Source organism: Aotus nancymaae, unplaced genomic scaffold (assembly GCF_030222135.1).
Source record: "Aotus nancymaae isolate 86718 unplaced genomic scaffold, 86718_ANA_hifiasm-v0.15.2.pri h1tg000002l, whole genome shotgun sequence".
NCBI classification, from domain to species: domain Eukaryota; kingdom Metazoa; phylum Chordata; class Mammalia; order Primates; family Aotidae; genus Aotus; species Aotus nancymaae.
The window spans coordinates 14,518,918-14,543,223 of record NW_026988413.1 but is presented as its reverse complement, the minus strand read 5'-3'; the positions used below and the strand labels follow the sequence as shown (position 1 = coordinate 14,543,223).

The window sequence follows — 24,306 nt, the reverse complement described above, 5'->3', positions numbered from 1 at the left end:
AAAAAGAAGAGCATGGTAGTTCACATCTGTAATCCCAGCACTTTGGAAGGCCAAAGTGGTCGGATCACCTAAGATCAGCAGTTCGAGACCAGCCTGGCCAACTACTGAAGGCACAAAAAAAATTAGCCAGGCGTGGTGGCGGGGACCTGTATATTAGCTCGTCCCATGCTCAGGAATGACCAAGGCAGCTTGGAGGTTAAACGCACGATGGAGTTGGTTAGAAAAAATTACCCCTCGTAATTTTCTCACTGTTAAAACTTATACAAAAGCGGTTGCAGCGTCCCTGGTCCACACCTGCGCGCTCCCCAAGGGGTCCCCAAACACCCGCAGGGTCCCCAACCACCCCGCCCCCAGGCTGAGGGCCGTCCTGGCTGAGCGCTGTAGGCGGGCCCCGCCCCGCGCGCCGGGGGACCTCTGCCAGAGCAGCGGCTTTCTCTCCGAGGCTGCGCACTAAGGTGGTGGGCGGTCCGGGGCAGGCCGGGAACCCTCTCCGGGGAAAGGAGTTTCTGCAGCAGCCGCTCTTCTGGAGCCTACGACATGCGGCCCGTGCCGCGCACCCTGGAGCTCTTCTACGACGTGCTGTCCCCCTACTCCTGGCTGGGCTTCGAGGTGACGCTGGGGGAGCCGCTGGGGGGCCTGGGGCGTGAGGGCGGAGGGAAGGGCGAGCGCAGGGCACGGGGACAGAGGTCTCGTGCTTAAAAGCAACCCCCACGGGGTTAGGGCAAGCAGGGAGAGCTCCAGGGCTGAAGGTCAGTTTGTTCTTTGAAACAGGATAGAGTCGGTGGCTCCAAGACGAGCCTTTATATCCCGACTGCAGTTTCCCACAGTGGCGGAAAGAGGAGCGGCTCCAAACGTTCAGGGAGAAATCCAGGGCACGGCCACCTCTCAGCCCAACGATGGCAGTTTTGGGGGAAACTGGCCACAGGAGCAAGAATCCTGGAATAGATTTCTAGCAGTGAGGGGAGTTTTGCCATTTCAAACCAATGTAGGGTATCCGAATAACCCCTGCTCTGCACTTAGCGCCCCGCTTCCCTTTCCCTCGGTCTTTCACTTTTCCATCTGCCTTTCACTTTTCCATCTGCACACTGGCTCTACTTCTTGACCTCTGCCTGCAGGTCCTGTGCCGGTATCAGAACATCTGGAACATCAACCTGCAGTTGCGGCCCAGCTTCATAGGAGGGATCATGAAAGACAGTGGTAGAAAGGGAGGGTAGGGGCAAGGGTGATTTCGGTGACCCAGGAAAGCCGACCACAGCGGGTTCTTATACTGGCACTGGCAGCTAGAAAGCTGCCCTCTGCAGTGGTGGCTCACGCCTGTAATCCTAGCACTTTGGGAGGCCGAGGTGGGTGGATGGCGAGGTCACAAGTTCAAGACCAGTCTGGCCAAGATAGTGAAACTCATCGCTAGTAAAAATACAAAAATTAGCCACTACGGTGGCAGGCGCCTATATTCCCAGCTACTAGGGAGGCTGAGGCAGGAGAATTGCGTGAACCCGGGTGGCAGAGGTTGCAGTGAGCTGAGATCACGCCACTGCATTCCAGCCTCTGTCAAAAAAAGAAAGGCAAGGGAAGGCAAGGTGGAGAGGGGTGGGGAGAAGAGGGGAGAGGAGTGAAGGGAGAAAGAAAAGAAAGAAAGAAATCTGCCCTCTGCCCAAAACCCAGGTAGAGGTCCCCAGACCTGGGACCCTTAGGTCTTCTCTCACTTCACGTGCCCTCTCTCACTTCGCGTGCCCAACCTTCCCCTGCCAGGAAACAAGGCTCCAGCTCTGGTTCCCCGCAAAGGACAATACATGGCAAATGACCTAAAGCTCCTGAGACAGCATATCCAGGTTCCCATCCAGTTTCCCAAGGACTTCTTCTCTGTGATTCTTGAAAAAGGTAAAGAGAGTGGGGTGCAGACAGGGTATCCAGTGAAGAGCAGAGAAGTCAGAGATTGAGGGGCTAGGATGGAGGGGCTGGGGGAGACTAAAGTGAGTGAAGCCTGCCTTGGGAAACCTCAGGATCAGCATTGAGGAAGCTGAAGGTTGCCAGGCATGAAAGGGAGGGAGAGCAGGCAAATAGGTCATGTGAACCTTGGGGGAGAGGCTGAGGGCAGAGGAGTTCTGGGGGATGTCAGAAGCAAGGAAGAGCTAGTTCTCCACCAGGAAAGCAGCAAGAGGAGCCCTGTTTCTGAGTGCCTTTGCCCCACAGGAAGTTTGTCTGCCATGCGTTTCCTCACCGCCGTGAACCTGGAGCATCCAGAGATGCTGGAGAACGTGTCCCGGGAGCTGTGGATGCGCATCTGGTCACGGGTGAGTGCAGGGCTCTGGAAATCCTCTGGGAGGGCCTTGGATGACTTCCTGACCTTCCCCAGGCACGTTTTCAAGGTCATGATCCTGCCCTCCCCTGGAGGATCTACTGTCTCCCAGTCACACCCCTCTCCCAGCACCACCTTCCTGCTGAGTGTTCTCTTCTTTCCAGGATGAAGACATCACCCAGCCCCAGAGCATCCTGGCCGTGAGTATCCCGGCTCCACCCCAACCTCACTCATAGGGAATCAGAACAGTTGGCATTTGGGGGTAAAGAAGACAACAGGTCTCTTATTGCATGGAAAAGGTTATAATTACTGGGTAATAAAGGATGTCTGTAAGTCAGGGGACAAATTACTAAAAAGTTGGAACTAAGGATTCTCAAAAAGATATCTCAAGGTTGAAAGGGGAAGTGCAAAAGGGACAATATGTAGATAGAATTTATTTGCTGAAAGATGTCAGTGAGAGAAAGATGCTCAGTGTTGGAACCCCTGGAAGGGGAGGGATAGAGTGTTCCCAAGTCTCCACAGACTCCAACACATCCCGAGTGGAAAGCAGGAGACTTTTTCAAAGAGGCTTTAAAAAGACAAAATGAGATAACTGACTAATGCCAGGTTTATATAGAAGTTTGAGTGAGAACAAATGGAAATAGTTCAAAACATTGACCAGTGAGCCATAGATGGGGGTATAGAAGTAAGTTTGTCTTCAGGATTAAATTAGGAAATTCAAAACAGTATTTTTCCTCCAGTTTACAAAAAAATTGTTGAGACCTATTCAAATTTAATACATAAAGTGGCAAATCACACAAAGTTAAATGTATAAAGAATGGCAAATATATCTTCTATAGTCTATATTCCTGCAAAGTAAATGAGTAATTTTTAGCTTGCTTTTTTACTTCATATTTAATAATCATTTTCCATGTAATATATTTTTTTGAGACAGGGTCTGGCTCTGTAACCCATGCTGGAGTTCAGTGGCGTGACTGTGAGTCACTGCAACCTCCGCCTCCTGGGCTCAAGTGATCTTCCAACCTCAGCCTCCTGAGTAGCTGGGACTACAGGCAAACACTACCATGCCCGGCTAATTTTTTGTAGAGAAGGGGTTTCACCATGTTGCTCAGGCTGGTCTCGAACCTCTGAGCTCAAGAAATCTGCCTGCTGCCACCTCCCAAAGTGCTGTGATTACAGGACTGAGTCACTGTGCGGTCTCCATGCAATTTTTAACTTTTTGAAAGTATAGTTATTTGTTTCCATAGAGATTCCATTGAGTGGACTTATTTTTGTTTTACTTAACCATTTTTCTGTTGTTAAATATTTTGTGTGGGACATAATTCTCTAAATCAACCATAGTGTCTCATTAGGACAGGCTACATGATTTCATGGGTCCCACATCAGATCTAGGAGGTCAAGTTGCAGTAGTTCTCAGTCTTGGCTGTGCATTAAAATCACCTGGAGCAGCTTGAAGCTAACCCTTTCCCCTGGAATTGTGATGTCATTGTTTTTGCTTTTTTCGTGTGTGTGTTTTTGTTTTTGTTTTTGTTTTTTGAGACAGTATCTGGCTTTGTCACCCAGGCTGGAGTGCAGTGGCATGATTATGGCTCGCTGCAGACACAACCTCTTGGGCTCCAGCGATTTCCCATCTCAGCCTAATAAGTAGTTGGGACTTCAAGCATGTGCCACCATGCCTAATTTTTTTTAATTTTTTTTGTACAGATGGGGGTTTCACTATGTTTCCCAGGCTGGTCTCGAACTCCTGGGCTCAAGCAGTCGTCTGCCTCAGTCTCCCAAAGTGCTGGAATTACAGGCATGAGCCACAGTGCTTGGCTCTAGTTTTCAGGGATAACCTCATGTGGAGATTTTTTAAAGTTCCCCAAGAGTTTCAAATGGGCAGTCAAAGTTAAGAACCACTGATCCCAAACTATACCAACAAACCCCAAACTAAAGCCTTTATCTTGATCTTAGAGCCAGGTAGGTGGCTGCAGCCATGTGCCTTGTTAAAAAGTCCTCAGGAAATTCCACTAGAATTAGAGCCTAGCTCTTGATTCAAAAAAGCATGAGCTATTCAGAAATTCTGGGAAGTAGGAAGGAAAGCGCCCTGGACTTGAATTCTAGAAACCTGGATTCTAGTGTTGACTCTGCCACCAACATGCTCTGTAACTCTGAGCAAGTAATGTATCACTTCTAGATTTAGACTCTTTGTGAAATAAAGAGGTCTATCTAGCTGGTCTCTAAGATGTCCCCTGGTGTTAATATCTGTAATTGACTCTGTGCCATCTACTTTTTCCACCCATCTCAAGATTTGGGAGAAAGGAAACAGTTCCTCTTGGCAAGGACAGATCTCCACTTGGGGGTGAGGGTGAGGGCATTGCCAGGAAAATTTGGGGGCAGAAAATAAAAAGACCAGAATTTTCCTCTGAGATGAGATCCCCATCCAATACCATGCAGCTGCAGTTGTATTCCCTACTACATTCCCTTAGGCTGCTGAGAAGGCTGGTATGTCTGCGGAACAAGCCCAGGGGCTTCTGGAAAAGAGCTCAACATCAAAGGTGAAGAACCAGCTCAAGGAGACCACTGAGGCAGCCTGCAGATACGGGGTGAGCCACTCTTTATGTGTGTTCCCAGCCCGCATCCTGAAGATGGAGACTGAGAATCTCTAGGTGTGAGTCCCCATGCTCCTGTCCAAAAGCCCCCTTTCCAAGTGTTCTCCTCAGTGCTCTTAAACAACCCTCATCGTCTCCCTTCCTTTCCCTGAGCCCAAGAAAGGAAGGGAAGAAGATGGATATTGAGAGAAAAGACGGCATCTTAGAAACAGGAAGGCACCTGGGGCCACAGAGCCTCTTACACTTCTTGGCTTCTGTGAACTCAGAAAAATACTCGCTCGAAGCTTTCAACCCCAGCCTAATACTGGCTCCTTTGCCTTCCTCCCTGCACTGTAACTGCTTTCTCCAGGCCTTTGGGCTTCCCATCACTGTGGCCCATGTGGATGGCCAAACTCACATGATATTTGGCTCTGACCGGATGGAGCTGCTGGCGTACCTGCTGGGTAAGTTAAAGATTCAACACTGAGCTGCCTTTGACCCCAGCTCCACCCCTACTATATCAGTTGACCAGAAGGAGGAGCTCAGAGCAAAAAATATTCTTGGCACTTCCAGTAACAAAGCCTTATGCAGTCAGTGCTATTCTAGGTTGAATGGGGAGGGGCTGGTTTCACCCCCATAGGAGAGAAGGACGCCTTCTATACCTCAAAGCCACGCAAGGCTCTTTCTAGAAAACCCCTGGGACCTTGTAGGGCCAGCTACTGCTACCAACACACCTGAGAACAGTGTGCAGAGTCTTATTTTCTTCATCCAGGAGAGAAGTGGATGGGCCCTGTGCCTCCAGCCATGAATGCCAGACTTTAAGATTGCCCGGAGGAAGCAAACTCTTGGTATAAAACAGTGGGCCATCTGCTTAACCCCCGGCTCCACCATAAGGCACTGGGACTTGCATTTCTCTATCTGATACAGGTATTTTCTGTGTCCCTGGGGGCTGTCTCTCTTCCCCCTACCCCCAAGGATGCCAGAAAGGGGTCCACCATTAGCCATGCAGCAACCAGTACTTCTATGACTCACAAGTGCCTTTCAGAGAGCCCCAATTCTGCTTTCCCACAAAATAAATCTAATGCCATCAGGCAAAACCTTTCTCGGTCTCTATCTGTTCTGGTGTTGTTGGTGTGTTCATTCCTGGGGTCATATCCTGCCCACTCTAGGGGTAGTTGAAGGAGACCTCTTTCTGTACTTCCAGCCAGACCAGCTATCCAGTCCACCTTGGGCAGCTTGTGTGGTGGAAGAAATGAGAATAGTCCCCTGTTCTTTCACACAGAAACTTCCCAGGTCTCTCTGTCAGCAACAGAAAACCAAGCAAGATGGACTTTACAACTAACCTGTTTGGGATTTACTGCCTTCTGACCCACCACAGTGACTGAGATGGGCAGGGATCAGAAGCCCAGTGGGAGTGAACAGCAGAGGGAACCAGTCTGGTTGAGCTTGTGCCTAGATACTTAAACGTCTTCCAGCCGGTCCAGCCACACCCATAGAGCCAGAGCAAGGCAGTACAGGGAAACTGGCTGGAGTTGCTGGGGTTTGGAGGAGTTGCACACTCTTTCATAGTTACTTCCCTTAACCCTCAGTGCAAATCTTAAGAAAACTCCAAGGCTTCTCTTCCTGACCTTAGTATAACCCCTGTTCCCTACTACATATGTATAACTTTTCCATTCTCCCAGTAATTGGCCCAAAGTCCCTGCCTCTAGCTGTGCCCACTGTGCTATGATCAGAATTCCCTGTTTTAATAGTATCTCGACTTCTTTGAGAATACTCCGTATTTGGAAGCTGAAATCTCACTTGGATCCGTTGTTGGGAACCAGGTACAGAGCCTTAGTTTCAGGAGCAATGCCACCTTCCCTTCCATCCCTCCCTCTGGCTCTTTGGATAGTCCATTTTCCCCTTTTATCTCCCATTACTTTCTGTCTTCCTCTCTCACCTTTTCCATGTCTCTAGCATCCTCTAAGGTTTAAAATCATCTTTACCTAGCTTATATGTGAAGTAATTGCAAAAGAACATCTCCAGATTAAGCACTCCTTTTCTTCAAATGAGTTTCATGGCATGTACAACTAGTATAAAACAAAAATATGGGAAGATGTCCAATCTTAAAAATCATAAGGGCAAATTAAGACAAAACAGAGCTGCCCAGAGTAGGGTGAATGGAGACAGTTTTATGAATAAAAATGCTTGGCTCAGTACTATTTGTTGATATCAAAAATTGTGAACAATGTAAGCATCTATCTGCAGGAGAGTACTTTAATAAATTATGGCACATTCAGGAGATAACGTTTTATAGCCATCAAAAATTGTATTTGTGGCTGGGCGCAGTGGCTCACGCCTGTAATCCCAGCACTTTGGGAGGCCAAGGTGGGCAGATCACCTGAGGTCAGGAATTTGAGACCAGCCTGGCCAACATGGTGAAACCTCATCTCTACTAAAAATACAAAAATTGCCCAGGCATGATGTCACACGCTTGTAATCCCAGCTACTCAGGAGGTGGACGCTGGAGGATTACTTGAACCCAGGAGGCGGAGGTTGCACTGGGCCAAGATCATGCCACTGCACTCCAGTCTGGGCGACAGAGCAAGACTCTGTCTCAGAAAAAAAAAAAAAAACTGTATTTGTGAAGAATTGTTAAGAACATTGGAAATCCTTAGGATATAATATTGATTGGAAAAACATGAAACTATATAGTATGATCTCAATATATCTTGATGTATAAAAATATAAAACAGGACATTATTAATTCTGAGATAAAATATATAAAAATCTTTCCATTTTATTCGTATATCTTAAATTTTTTCATTTTTTAAAATCACATTCTGATATATAAAATAATAAAAATGAAAAATAAAAAATTGTGTGGATTCACATTGCAGTACAACTGCGCATCTTGCCCATTGATTTCCGAATGTATTAGCTGCTTAACTTAATCCTGAATCTTCCCAGGCTTAAGTGGGATAATGTTTTATTGTAGATGCATATTTCCTGGTGCTACCCAGTCATTATTTGAAGACTTTATCATTCTATTTTCTGAATCCAGTGGCTGACGTTAATCTTCTCTGAAGGAACTAGACAATTTCTAGACTAATTCTTACACTCATGATCCAGATTGTAATTTCTGAACTTCTTCTTCCAAACGGAATCAAAACAAGAAAGGGGAAAGCCTCTCAAAACAACTGTATGTTAATAACAGAACACTCTTTTCTTCTAATCCAAGGAGGTTTTCATAGTTTTTCTTAGTTTCTTGCTTTCTTTCCTTCTGATCAATAATTGTAATGTAATATGAAATTTGCGATTGTGCCAATACTCAGATTCAATACTGAACCACTTTCTTGCATTGTAATTCAAATTCCAAGCTTAACAACTAGCTTTATGTTTCCAAAACAATATTATATATGTATTTTCTTAGGTGAAGTTTCCAGAAGTGTTTTTTTTTTTTTTTACAGAGCCACACACACAGTAATTCAAAAAAATAATGCATGCATATGGTAAAAACAGTAAAAGCAAGATATCAAGTAAAAAGTGAAGAGTCCTCCCTTTCTCATTCCCATTCCTAATTTTTTATATATCCTTTTTGTAAGATATAATGTAGAGAGAGTCCATACGCTTTTCACATACTTTCTCCAGTGGTAACATCTTGCATAACTATAGGACAATAATAAAGTCAGGAAATTGACATTGATACAATCCAGCCATCTTATTCAGATTTCACCAGTTTAACACATGATCATTGTGTGTCTGTATTGAGTTCTATACAATTTTCTCACATGCGGGCTGATGACCACCACCACAGTCAAAATACGAAACATTTTCAGCATAAAGATTTCTCATGCTACCATTTTACAGCCACAGCCACCTCCCTCCCTCCCCATACTTCCCTAACCCTTGGCAATCACTAATCTGTTCTTTATATCTTATCATTTCAATAATGCTATATAAATAGAATCAGATTTTATTGTTTTCATTTGAGATCGATCCAAGGTCTTGAAATATATCAAGAGTTTATTCCTTTTTATTGCTGAATAGTATTAATATTCTATGGTGTGGATGTAACATAGTATGTTTAAACATTCACCTGTTGAAGGACACTTGGATTGTTTCTAGTTTGAGGTTCTTCCAAATAAAGCTACTCTGTACGTTCATGTACAGATTTTTATTTTCGTTTCTCTGGGTAAATGCTCAGGAGCACAACCACTGGGTCCCATGGTTAAGTGCATGTTTAGATTTTTAAGAAACTGTCAAGGCTGGGTGCATGGTGGCTCCCACCTGTGATCCCAGCACTTTGGGAGGCCAAGGGAGAAGGGTGACTTGAGTCCAGGAGCAAGAGCAGCCTGGGCAACATGGCGAAACCCCATCTCCAAATCCCCCCCAAAAAAAAAATTGCCAGGCACAGTGATGTGTGTGCCTGCGGTCCCAGCTAATTGGGAGGCTAATGTGGGAGGATCACTTGAGCCTGTGAGGTGGAGGTTGTAGTGAGCTATGATCACACCACTGCACTCCAGCTTAGACGACAGAGCCAGGCCCTGTCTCTGGAAAAAAAAAAGAAAGAAGGAAACTGCCATACTGTTTTCCAGAGTGGCTAATTTCACTTTTCCACCAGCAATGCATGAGTGATCCAGTTTGTCCACAGCCTCACCAGCATTTAGTGTTACTACTGTGTTTTACTTTAATCATTCTGATAGGTGGGTAGTGATAGCTCATTTTGATTTTAATTTGCATCTCCCCAATGAATAATGAACATCTTTTCATGTGCAATTTACCATCTGTACATGCTTATCAGTAAAATTTCTATTCATGTCTTTGCCCACTTTCTAATTAGACTCATTTGAAAATTTCTCATATTCATAACAATAGATTTTAAAGGAATTTACAAACTGTAAGAATACATTTTTTGAGACAATGGGGAAAATGATATGGAGTGAATATTAGGTGATATTAAAGAATTAATGTTAATTTCATATGTGATAATAGCTGAGTGGCTGTGCACAAAAAAAGTTTTCATCGGTTGTAATTCATTTTGAAATATTTAGAATAGGGTCAGGCACGGTGGTTCATGCCTGTAATCCCAGCACTTAGGGAGGCCGACGGGGGCAGATCACGAGGTCAAGAGATCCTGGCCAACATGGTGAAACCCCATCTCTACTAAAAATATAAAAATTAGCCCAGCATGGTGGTACACACCTATAATCTCAGCTACTCAGGAGGCTGAGGCAGAAAAATTGCTTGAACCCAGGAGGAAATAAAGTAAGACAAATACCACATGATCTCACTTACATGTGAACTTTAAAAAAGTTGAACTTAACAGAAGTGGAGAGTAGAACAGTGATTACCAGAGGCCGGAGATGGGAGATGGGCACTGGGGAGATGTTGACCAAAGAGTACAAAGTTTCAGTTAGGAGGAATAAGTTCTTAATATATATTGTGTAGTATGGTGACCATGATTAATAATCATGTACTGTACATTTCAAAATTGCTACAAGAACAGATGTTAAATGTTCTCAGTATATAAAAATCATGAGTAAATGAGGTGATGACATGTTAATTAGCTTAATATTCTACAATGTATACATATATCAGAACATCACACCATATCCCATACACATATACAATTATCTGTCAATTTAAAATAAAATTTTGAATTAAAAAAGTATGGGCCAGGCGCGGTAGCTCATGCCTATAATCCCAGCACTTTGGGAGGCCGAGGCGGGTGGATCGAGACCATCCTGGTCAACATGGTGAAACCCCGTCTCTACTAAAATTACAAAAAAAATTAGCTGGGCACGGTGGTGTGCGCCTGTAGTCCCAGCTACTCGGGAGGCTGAGGTGGGAGAATTGCTTGAGCCCAGGAGGCGGAGGTTGCGCTGAGCTGAGATCACACTATTGCACTCCAGCCTGGGTAACAAGAGCGAAACTCCTTCTCAAAAAATAAATAAATAAATAAAAGTATTACATAAATGCTGTAAAAAAAAGAGAGAATATATTGAGATAATAATTCTGTGATACTCCATGTTTCATCCTATCCCCACAGTTCTAAGCACACAGGCCGGTTTCATGGGCTTGAAACCTATGCATTCACACAGGGCCTCAAAATCATTTAATGTTCTGCAATCATTGTCCTGAAATTCTTAATAATATCTGAATCCATGGCCCTGCATATTTATTTTTCATAAATTATGTGGCTATAGCTGATCCTGTAAGCACATAACATATGTGGATTAAATGCTTCTAAAATAGAGGAACAACTCAGATATTATGGGTTTGGTTTCAGAGCACCACAATAAAGTGAATATCGCAATAAAGTTAATATCACAATAAAGTGAGTCACACAATTTTTTGGTGCATATAAAAGTTATAGTTCAGCATACTAATGTTTATTTATTTTTTTTTTGAGACAGAGCTTCACTCTTGTTGCCTAGGCTAGAGTGCAATGGTATAATCTCAGCTCACTGCAACCTCCGTCTCCTGGGTTCAAGCGATTCTCCTGCCTTAGCCTCCTAAGTAGCTGGGATTACAGGCATGCGCCACCATGCCCGGCTAATTTTGTATTTTTAGTAGAGGTGGGGTTTCTCCATGTTGGTCAGACTGATCTTGAACTCCCGACCTTAGGTGATCCACAAACCTCAGCCTCCCAAAGTGCTGGGATTACAGGCGTGAGCCACCGTGCCCGGTCCATACTAATGTTTATTAAGTGTGCAACAGTATGTCTAAAAAAATGTACATTTCTTAATTTAAAAATGTTTAGTTACTACAAAATGCTGATGATCATCTGAGCCTTCAGTGAATCATAATCTTTTTGCTAGTGCAGGATCTTAGTATGGATGGCTGCTAATTGATCAGTGTGGTGGATGCTGAAAGATCAGATGGCTGTGGCAATTTGTTGACAGGGTCTCACTCTGTCACCCAGGTGGGAGTGCAGTGGCCTGATCACAGTTCACTGTGGCCTTGACATCTTGGGCTCAAGCAATCCTTCCACCTCAGCCTCCCAAGTGGCTGGAACTACAGATGCTTGCCATCAGGCTCAGCTAATTTTTGTATTTTTTGTAAAGACAGAGTTTTAGTATGTTGCCCAGGCTGGTCTCCAACTCAGGCTCAAGCAATCCTCCTACCTCGGGCTCCCAAAGTGCTGGGATTACAGGCATGAGTCACCATGCCTGGCACAAATGTTCTTAATGGCCTCTAGAATAGTGAATCCTTTTTGGAAGGTTTTCAATTTACTGTACCCAGATCCATCAGAGGAATCACTATCTATGCAGCTATAGCTTTACAACATACTTTAGGCCAGGCACTGTGGAAAAATTAGCCAGGAGTGGTGATGCATACCTGTAATCCCAGCTACTTAGAAGGCTGAGGCAGGAGAATCACGTGAACCGAGGAGACAGAGATTGCAGTGAGCTGAGATCACACCATTGCACTCCAGCCTGTGCGACAGAGCAAGACTCTGTCTCAAAAAAAAAGAAAAAAAAAAGGCCAAGTGCAGTGGCTTATGCTTGTAATCCCAGCACTTTGGGAGGCAAAGGCAGGCAGATCACAAGGTCAAGGGAGCGAGACCATCCTGGTCAACATGGTGAAACCATGTCTCTACTAAAAATACAAAAATTAGCTGGGTGTGGTGGTGTGTGCCTGTAGTCCCAGCTAGTTGGGAGGCTGAGGCAGGAGAATTGCTTGAACCCAGGAGGCGAAGGTTGCAGCGAACCAAGATTATGCCACTGCACTCCAGCCTGGCGACAGAGCGAGATTTGTCTCAAAAAAAAAAAAAAAAAAAAAATACACACACATTTTAAAAGAATATAGGCCAGTTGCAGTGGCTCACACCTGTAATCCTAGCATGTTGGGAGGTTGAGGCAGGCAAATTTGTTGAGGTCAGGAGTTCAAAACCAGCTGAGCCAACATGGCAAAACCCTGCCTCTACTAAAAATACAAAAATGAGTAAATTAGCCAGGTGTGGTGGCAAGCACCTGTAATCCTAGCTACTTGGGAGGCCAAGGCATGAGAATCACTTCAACCTGGGAGGTGGAGGTTGCAGTGGGCTGAGGTCACACCACTGCACTCCAGCCTAGGAGACAGAGTGAGACTCCATCTTAAAAAAAAAAAATGTATATGTGTGTGTGTGTGTGTGTGTGTGTGTGTGTGTGTGTATATATATATATAATATTCTTGCCTATGGGATTGACTGGGAAGATATATGACGGAACCTTCTGGGTGACAGTAACGTTTTCTATCCTGATTGGAGTTTGAGTTACACAAATGTACGTCTGTGCCAAAACTCATGGATGATCTACCTAAAAGTCTGTGTTTTTCACTGTAGGCAAATTTTCCTTCAAAGGAAAAAAATTAACTATAAACAAATATTGAACTCATTACTTTTAAAGTAAGTTGCAGACATCAGAAGACTACTGATATCTGCAATGCACTTTAAAATGTATCAAAAAGTAAGATGCATTGATGGATAGATAAAGGAATGAATAGATGGAAAACAAGTACACTATAATGTTAATTGTAAAATCTAGGTGGTGAGTACATGGGTGTTCACTGTAAAATTCTTATATATAAATATGTGTATGTGTATATATATATATAATTTTGTTTTTTGAGACAATGTCTTACTCTGTCACTCAGGCTGGTGTGCCATGGCCCAATCTTGGCTCACTGCAATCTCTGCTTCCTAGGGTCAAGAGATTCTCCAGCCTCAGCCTCCCATGGAGCTCGGACTACAGGCGTGAGCCAGCAACACCTGGCTAATTTTTGTATTTTTTGTAGAGGCAGGGTTTCACCATGTTACCCATGCTGATCTTGAACTCCTGAGCTCAAAGCAATCCACCCACCTTAGTCTCCCAAAGTGCTGGGATTACAGGCATGAGCCACCATGCCCAGCCCATTTTCTGTGTGTTTTTAGTAATTCACAATAAAATGGTCTATACACATTGATCTACATATGTTGATAAGGCACAATCTCCAACATCAAAATATAAAGCAATATCTATGGCATGCTCCCACATGTATAAACCAAGGGAGCCTGTATATATCCTTTGCATATTTATGGTCTCTCTCTGGGGACGAGGTACCCGGAAATAGTTGGGAAAGAGATTGCCTCCTGGGAAGGGGACTGACAGACTGAGGTTTGGGGGTATAAAAAAGACTTACCCTTTATTATAATTTTTTTCACTATTGAATTTTATATCAAAAGTATAATTATTTTTAATTAACTAAAATAACTGTATTTTAGTAATCCATATATTTAATTTTTATGTTTAAATGCAGTGATATCCATGCATTATTACTTTTTCTTTATTTTTATTTTTTCTTTTTTTTTTTGAGATGGAGTCTTGCTCTGTTGCCCAGGCTGGAGTGCAGTAGTGCCATCTCGGCTCACCATAACCTTTGCCTCCCAGGTTCAAGTGATTCTCCTGCCTCAGCCTCCCAAGTAGCTGGGACTACAGGCATGTGCCACCATGCCAGGCTAATTTTTGTATTTTTAATAGAGATGGGGTTTCACTATGCTGGCCAGGCTGGTCTCGAACTCCTGACCTCACAATCCGCCCACCTAGGCCTCCCAAAGTGCTGGGATTACAGGTGTGAGACACTGTGCCTGGCACATTATTACTTTTTCAGATATTGTGTTCTTTTTTTTGTTTTGTTTCTTTTTTTTTAAGACAGGGTCTTGCTTTGTCACCCAGGCTGGAGTGTAGTGGCACAGTCACAGTTTTCTGCAACCTCAAAATCGGGCTCAGACAAGCCTCCCCAATCAGCCTCCCAAAGAGCTAGGATTACAGGCAGGTGCCACTGCACCTGGCGAATTTTTAATTTTGTGTGTGTGTAAAGACAAGGTCTCACTATGTTCCCAGGCTGTCAGATACTGTCTTTAATCACTGTTTAATTATTTCATATGCATGTCTTATCTCTCTATTCATATCAGAAAATCCTGGAGACCATGATCAAATATGTTACCTCTCCTGGGTAGATGCCCTTAGAAGTTGGCACAGGGCTATGTACAATGTAGTTACAAACAAATGCTCCGTGGTGAAATCAGGTCCCAGTGACAGGGTGGTGCCCCTCACTAGTCCCACATACAGTTGTGCCCATTACAGTCAGACCCAGACTCACTTTGGCTGTAATTCCCCAAGCTGGAGGAGCCGGGTGGGAAAGGGTGATATACTTGGGTATAGTTTCATCAATTTACAGATTAGAAACCAAAGCTCAGAAAGGTTAAGTAACTTGCCCAGGGTCTTGAAACCAGGGTTGGCCAAAACACATGTGCTTAACTGCACTGCCTCCTGTTTGCTCATATTTACAGGAATATTCATGTGGAACTCTGTTGTCACTATTGGTAGACATTTCTAACAAACACAATGCTCTTTTTGTTGTTGTTACTCAGCAACAACTACACTCAATTTCTCAAATTCCAGAAGCTTTTTGTGGCTTAGTGCTGAAATCTGAGTTAGACTGACTGCCTCAACCCCACTGTTCACTCAGTTCTTGCTTAGTGAACTTTGTACAATATTAAAACTAGTTGATGGGGGTGAAAGCATGTACTTATCCTTACGTACTGGAGGATTTATTATTTGTTGGAAGCATTTCCATCTAGAAAATATCAATGTTGCTCACCCATGTCATGATAAACCATTTATCCACCTTCCTTATACATTTTGGAGAAACTGTGACTAAGGCAATTGACGAATGGGAAAACATACCCAGCTGAATTAAAAGGTCAAGGTTCTGAGTTTCATTCTAACTAAAAAAAATCATGTACTTTCTCTGAGCTTGTTTCCTCCTCTGCAAAATGAAAATGATAATCAGACAGCCCAAAGGATTGTTAATAAGGATCAAATGAGAACATGTATGTGGGTCCAGTCAATTGATTCTACACAAAAGTATGTAACTATTGCCACTGATATCTTTTTAGAAGTCACCAGCAGTGGGTTGTATGCTTATTCAGTTTAAAGGGATCTATTTTATAGTTGTCTTCATCAAATGATAAAAGGTAAGCCTCCCGATACAGAGCTCACAATCTTTATTTCCCTATCCTGCCTTAAATGTCAATAACCTTAATTTATCTTCTGATAGTCTCCTTGACTGCCCTTGCTGTCTGAAGATCAGCCTTTTCTTAAGATGCCAAATGGTGAGGAAAAATAGCATCTAACCACCCCTCCAGAGAAGATCAGAAAAATGATTCAGAATGCCTCTAGTGTTTTGTTAAATTATCATTTGAGAGCAGCCCAAGAGAGTATTTAGAGAGGTATGGCATAGTGCTTAAGAGCCAGGATTATAGGTTCAGATCATGGTTTCAAATCCTGACTCCACCTTGATTAGCTACCCACATTCCTCAAGTTTCTGACCTCATCTATGAAGTGGACATAATCACAGTAACTACCTCTTAGTATAGCATACATATTTTAAATTACTTAATTTGTGTAAAGTATTTAACACAGTGAGGAGTATGCACAAAACATCCTATACATGTTGATTACAACTATAAAGTACTCCCAGATTCTGAAACACAAAATCACAGAAATACAAAGCCACAGCAACAAGCACACAGTGGGAGGTAATAAGCTTGACTTCTCCCTCATTCCCCTTGCCCTCCCACTTCCCTTCACCGTCATCTGCCCAAACAAGCTGGGAACAGTGGGCAGGGAGAAGTAATTCCATCTCCAGTAAGGTTTGCCAAAGGCAGGCAAGTAGAGAGCGGAATGACAATTGAATTAAGTGGTGCATTCCTGTTTCGCTAAGGATATTACCTTGACGAAGAAATAAAGGAAAGCAAAACCTTTGGGAAGCAATTTGGTTGTATGCATTCAGGACAATAAAAACTTTCCTATTGCTTATCTCTCAATAATGACATTTCTTAAAATTTATCCTAAGAAAATAATCCAAACAAAAGGAAAACTATACATAAGATGTTCATTGCATTATTTCTTAAACAGTTTTATTAAGGTATGAAAGGAAAATAAATCTTGGGACCCCAAACTTACCAAGCCAAAGGGAAAAGTCAAGCTGGGAACTGGGTTGTGCAAACCTGCCTCCCATTTAGTTTTTTTGTTTTGCTTTGTTTTTTTTAATTAATTAATTTTTTTTTTTTTTTTGAGATGGAGTCTTGCTCTGTTGCCCAGGCTGGAGTGCAGTGGCACAATCTCAGCTCACTGCAACCTCTGTCTCCTGGGTTCAAGCAATTCTCCTGCCTCAGCCTCCCAAGTAGGTGGGATTATAGGCACGCACCACCACACCAGCTAATTTTTATATTTTTAGTAAAGATGGAGTTTCACCATGTTGGCCAGGTTGGTCTCAAACTCCTGACCTCATGATCCGCCCACCTCAGCCTCCCAAAATGCTGGGATTACAGGCATGAGCCACCATGCCCAGCTCTGTTTTGCTTTCTAAGTAAGATGGCCGCAAAGATGAAAAGCTACACACCTCCCTCACATTTTGCCCACAAGGAAATGTGGTCCCCAAGATCTTTACCCTAAAGCAGTTCAGCTAAAGTTCACCATGGCAATGTAAATAGCTTATCTTCACAGGTGGAGGGACACAGGACAGAACTGAAAGTCATCCCTCTGCCCCCAAATGCATATCTGAATGTTTCCTCTGTCCTATTGTCTACATTATCTTATGTAAAAATGCAGATTAACTAAATCAAGACAAAGGCGTGAATGATTATTTTCCCCTACCCTCACCCCATGAAAACTGTATATTTCTCAATGTCCTGCCATTACCCCTTTAAATACTGAAGTCACCAAAATCATCTTAAAAGAAAGGCATAGACTTGTCTCCTGGGTGCACTTCCTTAACCTTGGCAAATAAATCTCCTAAAATGACTGAGACTTGCCTCAGTCATTTTCCTTGATTGACAAAGGTATAATTCATCCTTTTTTTTTTTTTTTGAGACGGAGTCTCGCTCTGTTGCCAGGCTGGAGTGCAGCGGCACAATCTTGGCTCAGCTCACTGCAACCTCTGCCTCCTGGGTTCAAGCAATTCTCCTGCCTCAGCCTCTGGAGTAGCTGGGACTACAGGCAGGTTCCACAATGCCCAGCTAATTTTTGCATTCTTAGTAGAGATGGGGTTTCACCATGTTGACCAGGATAGTGTCTATCTCTTAATCTCATGATCCACCCGCCTAAGCCTCCCAAAGTGCTGGGATTACAGGCGTGAGCCACCATGCCTGGCAAATTCATTCTTTTAAAGTACACAATGCAGTGGGGTTTTTAAAGAACTATTCACAGAGTTATGCAAATATCACCATTATGTAATTTTAGAACATTTTCACTACCCCAATATGAAACTCATTTGCAGTTACTCTCTATTTCTCCCTCTGCCTCCCCACCCCTAGCAACTCCTAATCTACTTTCTGTCTTTTGCATTGTTATTATTAAATTAATTTTTGAGACAGGGTCTCACTCTGCTGCCCAGGCTGCAATGCAGTGCATAATCATGGCTCACTGAAGCCACAACCTCCATGGTTCAAGCAATCCTCCCACCTCAGCCTCCTGAGTAGCTAGAACTACAGGCATGTACTACTACCTCAGCTAATTTTGGGGGGTTTTTTTGGCGTGATCACAACTCACTGCAGCCTCAACTTCCAGGGCTCAAGCAATACTCCCACTGCAGCCTCCTGAGTAGCTGGAACTATAGGTGCACGGCACTACACCCAGCTAATTTTTGTATTATTTTTGGAGAGACATGGTTTTGCCATCTTGCCCAGGCTCATCTCAAACTCCTGTGCTCAAGCAATCCGCCCACCTTGGCCTCCCAAAGTGTTGGGATTACAGGCATGACCACGCCCACCCTGCATTATTTTTAATGGCAGAAAATATTGAGTAAAATAGGTTCAATGTATTGAGCAATGTATCATGAGGATATATTAATCAAATCATGGCATATGGATTCAACAAAATATTACATGGCTATTTTAAATTACTACAATAAAGTCTTTATCAAGGTGAAATATATACTATATAAAGTATAAAACTTTTAAAAGATACAAAGTGGTGAGTATATTCTGGTTTGCATGTGGACAGCCTGGAAGAAATATATAAACATTTAAATGGCCATGTTAGGATAATAAGATGGTAGGTATTTTTTTTTCTTTAGCTTTTAAATATTGTCATGTTGTATTTTTTAACAAATGCAATTTTTAAAAATTGATTTTACATTACTGGAATTGAGAATGTGTGAATGGGCACAGCCAGCCAGCAGTCTAGCCTCTCCAGTTGGGATCCAGTTCTTATCTATTGCACCCTCCTTCAGGCAACCAAGAGCCTTAAGCTACAAAGGTCCTGCCTCTCCCAGACTCTCCCTTTACACTTCAGGCCCATCCCCTTTGGCCCCTTGCCACTTACCCTACACCTTCCCATTCCCACAACTCACTCCTTAACAAAGCCCCCTTTCCTATCACACACACCAATGACCCTTGGCCAATTTCCTTCTATTCATATGTTAACTGTAAACTGCAGTCCTGATTCCAGTGTACTTTCCCCTTCTGAGCAGAACAGTGAGGAAACTGGCTGATACAAAACAACAATCCTTTCACTCCCGGGCCTACTTTGCATAGAGAAATGCCTCATTTAGACACCCACAGCCTTCCTGTTATGTCTCCTTCCTCTCTCCACTATTGATCTGGGGCTCTGGGACAGAGATTCTTCAATATCCCACCAGTGACCACACATATATACCACCACTACAGACACAGTTATCCTCATTCTCTCTCTCTCCCTCCCTCCCTCTCTCTCTCTCTCACACACACACACCCTCTGCTATGCTCCTCCACCCCAGCTGTCCCTGGGGAGCCTGGATTGGATTTGTGCCCCATCATCTGCAGCTCCCCTCGGTCTGTCTGTTGGTCATGCTCTGAAGGAACAGAGCCCAGTCTTGTCCACCCTCTGGCTCAAGGACAACGTATGCTTCTACCCACTCTCCACCTCCAAGCACCTACCCTACTCGACTTAACTGCCTGACTCACAACTAAAAAGAATGGCTTTTGAATCTTCACAGGTATGAGGCCTGGTTAGAGGGGAGCCTTCTAGTTAATGAGCACCTACCGTGTGTCAGGAACCATGTTACTTTCTGGGATTCAGAGATGATTAAAACTAATCATGCACCTTGAGAAACTCACAGTGGAAGGAAAATCGGTAAGCAGAAAAATGCTAGATAGCCAGGTAAATGCTGGGACAAATTTAGGAAGGAATGCTGTGGATATACTGGAGGCAGGCTCTAAAGCAGGCATCACCTCGGAGCTGGATTTTGAAGACTCAAGAGTTAACTGGGTCAAGAGGTATACACACAAACACTTCTGACAGGTCTGCAGAAAACGGGGAGTCCCCGAAAATAGCAGCTGGGCAATGGAAGCAGGATACACTATTCCATGCCCACACCATTGCTTCCTGTGTGCAAAGCACCATGTGATGGTCTACAGAGATTAAATAAGCCATGGTCTGCTCCCAGTCATTTGGGAGAGAACTACAAGGTAAATTACCCAAATAGAAGGCAAACTGCCTAGAGCTGTAATTAACATACAATATGGGCTGAGAGGGAAAGGTTAATGCTAACCCTGGTCCTAAGTACAAAGGTGGGAGTAAGAGGTGCACTCTCTTTAGGGCACAGTATGGGTGGGTGGAGAGAGTAAAAACCAGAACAAATCTAGGTGCAGCGGGTTGCAGAAGGTCAGCCTCAGGGAAAAAAGGGGTGGAGACTGACTGGGCTAGAACAAGGGATTGGGCAGAGAAAGAGGGTGGGGCCAGTGGGCTCCTCCTACCCACTCCCAGCACTCCCCCTGCCATCTACTTTCTGCAGTCTGTGGAGACAGGTGAGCCAGGAACTCCTGAGACAGGTGTGGGTGCGAGGGTCGGGAGGGTCATGGGATAGGGGCCGAGGTATGAGGAGGGAATCTGCAATTCCTTGTTATACAGAGCTCTGGCAACTTCTGGCAGCCTGCTTTTGGGATATGGGCTGCCTCGGGTTGTTGCTGTTTCAGAGGAAAGAACAGGGTTCCCCTGCCCTCTGCCTCCCAGCCGCTGGACTAACTCCTAGCAGGAAACTTGCAAACTGAGTTTAGTGAGTTAGGATCAGCAGAGGGTAGAGGAAGGCCCTGGTACATGTGGGGTCTAGAAGAAGACAGGAGTGATCAGGGCCTCTGGCCACTGTGCTGGGCCTTTGCCTGTACGATTCTTTCTCAAGCAGTTGTGTCCCTGTGTCTTTGGTGTGCTTTTATGCACTTTCTCCCTCCACCAGGAGCATGGGCTGACAACGGAGGAAAGGAAAAAAGGGAGTCAGACAGGGTAAGTGGGGCTCCCTCCCCTCTTCTCTCTCTTAACAGGGCTGGATTGAGAGCTGGATTGAGGGCTGAGAGGTGGGGAGTAGAGATCCAGTAGGAGCAATCACAGAGAAAGGGCAGGGCCTGGCCTGTCACCTGAATTCCAGAGATGCCAGTGTGCACTGAAGCCCCAGACAGGGTGTGCCCAGGACCGGATCCTGGGTGGTGGAGAGGGACAGAGCTGGAAGGGAGACTGCAGGGAAGGAGAAAGGAAAGAAGGCAGAGCCATGACACAGTCAACTTACAGAATGGCTGGAAGTCAAGGCTCCTGGGCTGGTTTCCTGGCTATTCCACACATGCCAAGACCTAGAGAGACTTGCGGAGCTGGAGGGGACTGCAGATTATTTATGTGATTTGAGACTGAAGAACCTAGAAACCAAACAAAGAAATATCATATGGCTACTTTGGTATCTGACACAGCCATGACAACAATTGCTAGTGTAGACACAATAGCTGTGTGTCTTTTTGCAGGAGCCTGGGGAGGGGCCATGGTGCCAATTCACTTACTGGGGAGACTGGAGAAGCCACTTCTCCTCCTGTGCTGCGCCTCCTTCCTACTGGGGCTGGCTTTGCTGGGCATAAAGCCGGACATCAGCCCCATTGCTTATTTCTTTCTCACATTGGGTGGCTTCTTCTTGTTTGCCTACCTCCTGGTCCGGTTTCTGGAATGGGGGCTTCGGTTCCAGCTCCAATCAATGCAGACTGAGAGCCCAGGGCCCTCAGGCAATGCACGGTGAGTTAAGGGGTGGGCATCATGAGAGGAATACACCTTGGGCCCATCCTCCCTCTCCCTGTAGTCTCTGAGGCATAGAGTCTCTGGTTTCCTCTGTCACTGGTATCAGCGGGAGGAGGGGTCAGGGGCCAACAGAGGATCTTTTGCCCGAGGCAGACAAAAAAAGGAAAAAAGGGCTTCTTTCATGAAAGCCAATGACCTTATTTCTCCTCCCTTAGGGACAACGAAGCCTTTGAAGTGCCAGTCTATGAAGAGGCTGTGGTGGTGCTGGAATCCCAGTGCCACCCCCAAGAGCTGGACCAACCACCCCCCTACAGCACTGTTGTGATACCTCCAGCACCTGAGGAGGGGCAACCTAGCCATCCAGAGGGGTCCAGGAGAGCTGGACTGGAGAGGCGAATGGCCTCAGAGGGGTCTATGGCCCAGGAAGGAAGCCCTGGAAGAACTCCAATCAGCCTCCGGCTTCGGGGACCACGGGCTGTGTCCACTGCTCCTGACCTGCAGAGTTTGGGGGAACTCCCCAGATTAGAGCCTCTGACTCCACCCCCTGCCTATGATGTCTGCTTTGGTCACCCTGATGATGATAGTGTTTTTTTTGAAGACAACTGGCCACCCCCTTAAACGACTCTCCCAAGATTTCTCTTCTCTCCACACCGGACCTACTCTTTCATTTGATCAACATTTTCCAGTGCCTACTATGTGTCAGAAACAGTGTTTCTGCCTGGACATCATAAATGGGGACTTGAACCCTCAGAAGAGTCAGGCCACAGTAAGCCCTCCCCAGTTAAGATGTGGGTGGCATAATTTGAGTCTTCTGGAAACATTTGGTGACCTACCCCATATCCAATATTTCCAGCATTAGATTGAGGATGAGGTGAGGTGATCCAGAGAAGGTGGAGAAGGAAGAAGTAACATCCAAGAGGCAGCTATTGCTTCTGTTCCAGGTACTGTTAGAGCTGTTAGATCCCTTAGGCTTGCCAGTTTTGTGAGTTATTATTGAAAAGTGAGGATTCCAAGAGTCAGAGGAATTTGATAATATGTATGATGAGGGCACACTGCTAGTAACAGCATTAAAATAACTGGAATGAACTCCTGATCCCAAAGCCTATTGTGTTTTCTTTCCTTTTTTTTTTTTTTTTTCCTTCAGACGGAGTCTCACTTTGTTGCCCAGGCTGGAGTGCAGTGGTGCCATCTCGGCTCACTGCAACCTCTGCCTCCCGGGGTTCAAGCGATTCTCTTGTCTCAGCCTCCGGAGTAGCCGAGTAGCTGGCATTACAAGTGCACACCACCACACTCGGCTAATTTTTGTATTTTTAGTAGAGATGGGGTTTCACCATGTTGGTCAGGCTGATCTCGAACACCTGACCTTGTATCCACCTGCCTCGGCCTCCCAAAGTGCTGGGATTACAGGCGTGAGCCACCGCGCCTGGCCGCCTTTTGTTTTCAACACAAGGTAACAGGAAGCCAAGCCACCTGCATGTCTCCCAATCCCTGTCTAGGGACAGCTGCTGGTGCGGAGTGGAAAACTTCCCATACACAGAATGGGGGGCCAACTGTGTCTACAGAAGGGTGGGCTGAGCATGAGCACCCATGTCCGCAGCCTCCTGGAGGAGCAAAGTCAGTGAAAGCTCTGGTGATCCCTGTTCCGAGTGGGTAGCAATGACTGTGCCTCTCCTGCCCAGGGGCTAGAGAGCAGTCCCCATCCTAACTGAACACAGTGGAGTCAGTGGCCCTAGGTGGACGGACTTCCAGTTTTGACAATGGTGGGTATGAAGGCCAAAAAGAAACGTGAGCTTTCTGGCGAGGAAATTCCCTTTTGAATCATCCATTATGCAGCCGCAGGGCCACTTGCAAAGCGTCTCCAATCGCTTCTGCCTCACTCCTGCGCTCAGACCGTTAGGCTTTTACTCCAGCTTCCTGAGATCACAATATTGAGCACCAGATTTCCTGGACTTGGGTGCCGCGGCTGCGATGCACGTTTCGGCCGCTGGAAACTGCTAAACCATAGCTGACGCCGCCGCCCAGCCAGCCTTCCTTCCCTGCGCGGGCATCTGTCCAGCGCCTTGTCGCGATCTCAGTCTCCTCCTCCACAGCCTGACCCCAACGGTTCACTTCAATAAAGCAAAACTCCAGCCACGCCCGTCGCCGTGAAGTTATCGCCATAGGCGGGGCAGGGGGCGCAAGAGGCCCCGGGAAGATTTCCGCGGGAATCGAAAACCAATCGGATTCCCAGGCCGGACGCAGCACACCCGCCCGCCCGGACTCTTTCCCCGCCCCGCTGTGCTCCCTTTGCCTCTTCCCTTTCCGCCGAGCTCCGTCGCTTCACCTCATTGGACCCCGCGGCCGCCGCGAGAGCTCTGCGCCTGCGCACGCACGGGCCGCGGGGACGAGGTGGGGTGGCGTG

The 24,306-nt window shown here is 45.3% G+C and overlaps 3 protein-coding genes across 24 annotated transcripts in view; 2 read left to right on the top strand and 1 right to left on the bottom strand.

Annotated features, from left to right (window-relative positions):
* Positions 1-24,177, bottom strand: part of KEL (Kell metallo-endopeptidase (Kell blood group)) — a 299,932-nt gene extending 275,755 nt beyond the window's left edge. For 7 of the 18 annotated variants that reach the window (XM_064372666.1, XM_064372700.1, XM_064372668.1 and 4 more), the window contains exons 1-2: positions 22,739-24,174; positions 21,415-21,538 (exon numbers count right to left, since the gene is read on the bottom strand). The gene's annotated coding sequence lies outside the window, so the exon portion shown is untranslated. Of the gene's footprint in view, positions 1-21,414; positions 21,539-22,738 lie in introns of all 18 variants that reach the window. The other 11 variants (XM_064372693.1, XM_064372647.1, XM_064372684.1 and 8 more) reach the window with 5 other exon arrangements.
* GSTK1 (glutathione S-transferase kappa 1) lies at positions 458-5,967 on the top strand. The gene is made up of 8 exons (XM_012447534.2): positions 458-609; positions 1,116-1,197; positions 1,750-1,878; positions 2,191-2,291; positions 2,461-2,496; positions 4,765-4,881; positions 5,237-5,330; positions 5,639-5,967. The coding sequence occupies exons 1-8, from the start codon at positions 538-540 to the stop codon at positions 5,686-5,688; spliced, it is 681 nt and encodes a 226-aa protein (XP_012302957.1). The 5' UTR covers positions 458-537; the 3' UTR covers positions 5,689-5,967.
* Positions 18,731-22,998, top strand: TMEM139 (transmembrane protein 139). Of its 5 annotated transcripts, none has more exons than XM_012447531.3 (4): positions 18,731-20,686; positions 21,088-21,134; positions 21,641-21,902; positions 22,121-22,998. In XM_012447531.3, exons 3-4 carry the CDS (start codon positions 21,658-21,660, stop codon positions 22,521-22,523), a joined length of 648 nt encoding a protein of 215 aa, XP_012302954.1. In that variant the 5' UTR covers positions 18,731-20,686; positions 21,088-21,134; positions 21,641-21,657; the 3' UTR covers positions 22,524-22,998. The 5 variants fall into 5 exon arrangements, with proteins under 5 accessions (XP_012302954.1, XP_012302955.1, XP_012302956.1 ...); XM_012447532.2 differs by having other exon boundaries at positions 20,642-20,662; XM_012447533.3 differs by lacking the exon at positions 18,731-20,686 and having other exon boundaries at positions 20,709-21,134; positions 21,856-21,902.
* Positions 24,178-24,306: the final 129 nt, after the last annotated feature.

What these genes read in the sequence shown, in the direction of transcription:
- GSTK1 (XM_012447534.2), top strand. Translation starts at nt 538, where the DNA reads ATGCGGCCCGTGCCGCGCACCCTGGAGCTCTTCTACGACGTGCTGTCC. An exon ending in ACTCCTGGCTGGGCTTCGAG is followed by an intron (nt 610 to 1,115) that starts GTGACGCTGGGG and finishes CTCTGCCTGCAG; the next exon opens with GTCCTGTGCCGGTATCAGAA. An exon ending in AGGGATCATGAAAGACAGTG is followed by an intron (nt 1,198 to 1,749) that starts GTAGAAAGGGAG and finishes TTCCCCTGCCAG; the next exon opens with GAAACAAGGCTCCAGCTCTG.
- TMEM139 (XM_012447529.2), top strand. Translation starts at nt 21,565, where the DNA reads ATGGCTACTTTGGTATCTGACACAGCCATGACAACAATTGCTAGTGTA. An exon ending in GGGCCCTCAGGCAATGCACG is followed by an intron (nt 21,903 to 22,120) that starts GTGAGTTAAGGG and finishes CTCCTCCCTTAG; the next exon opens with GGACAACGAAGCCTTTGAAG.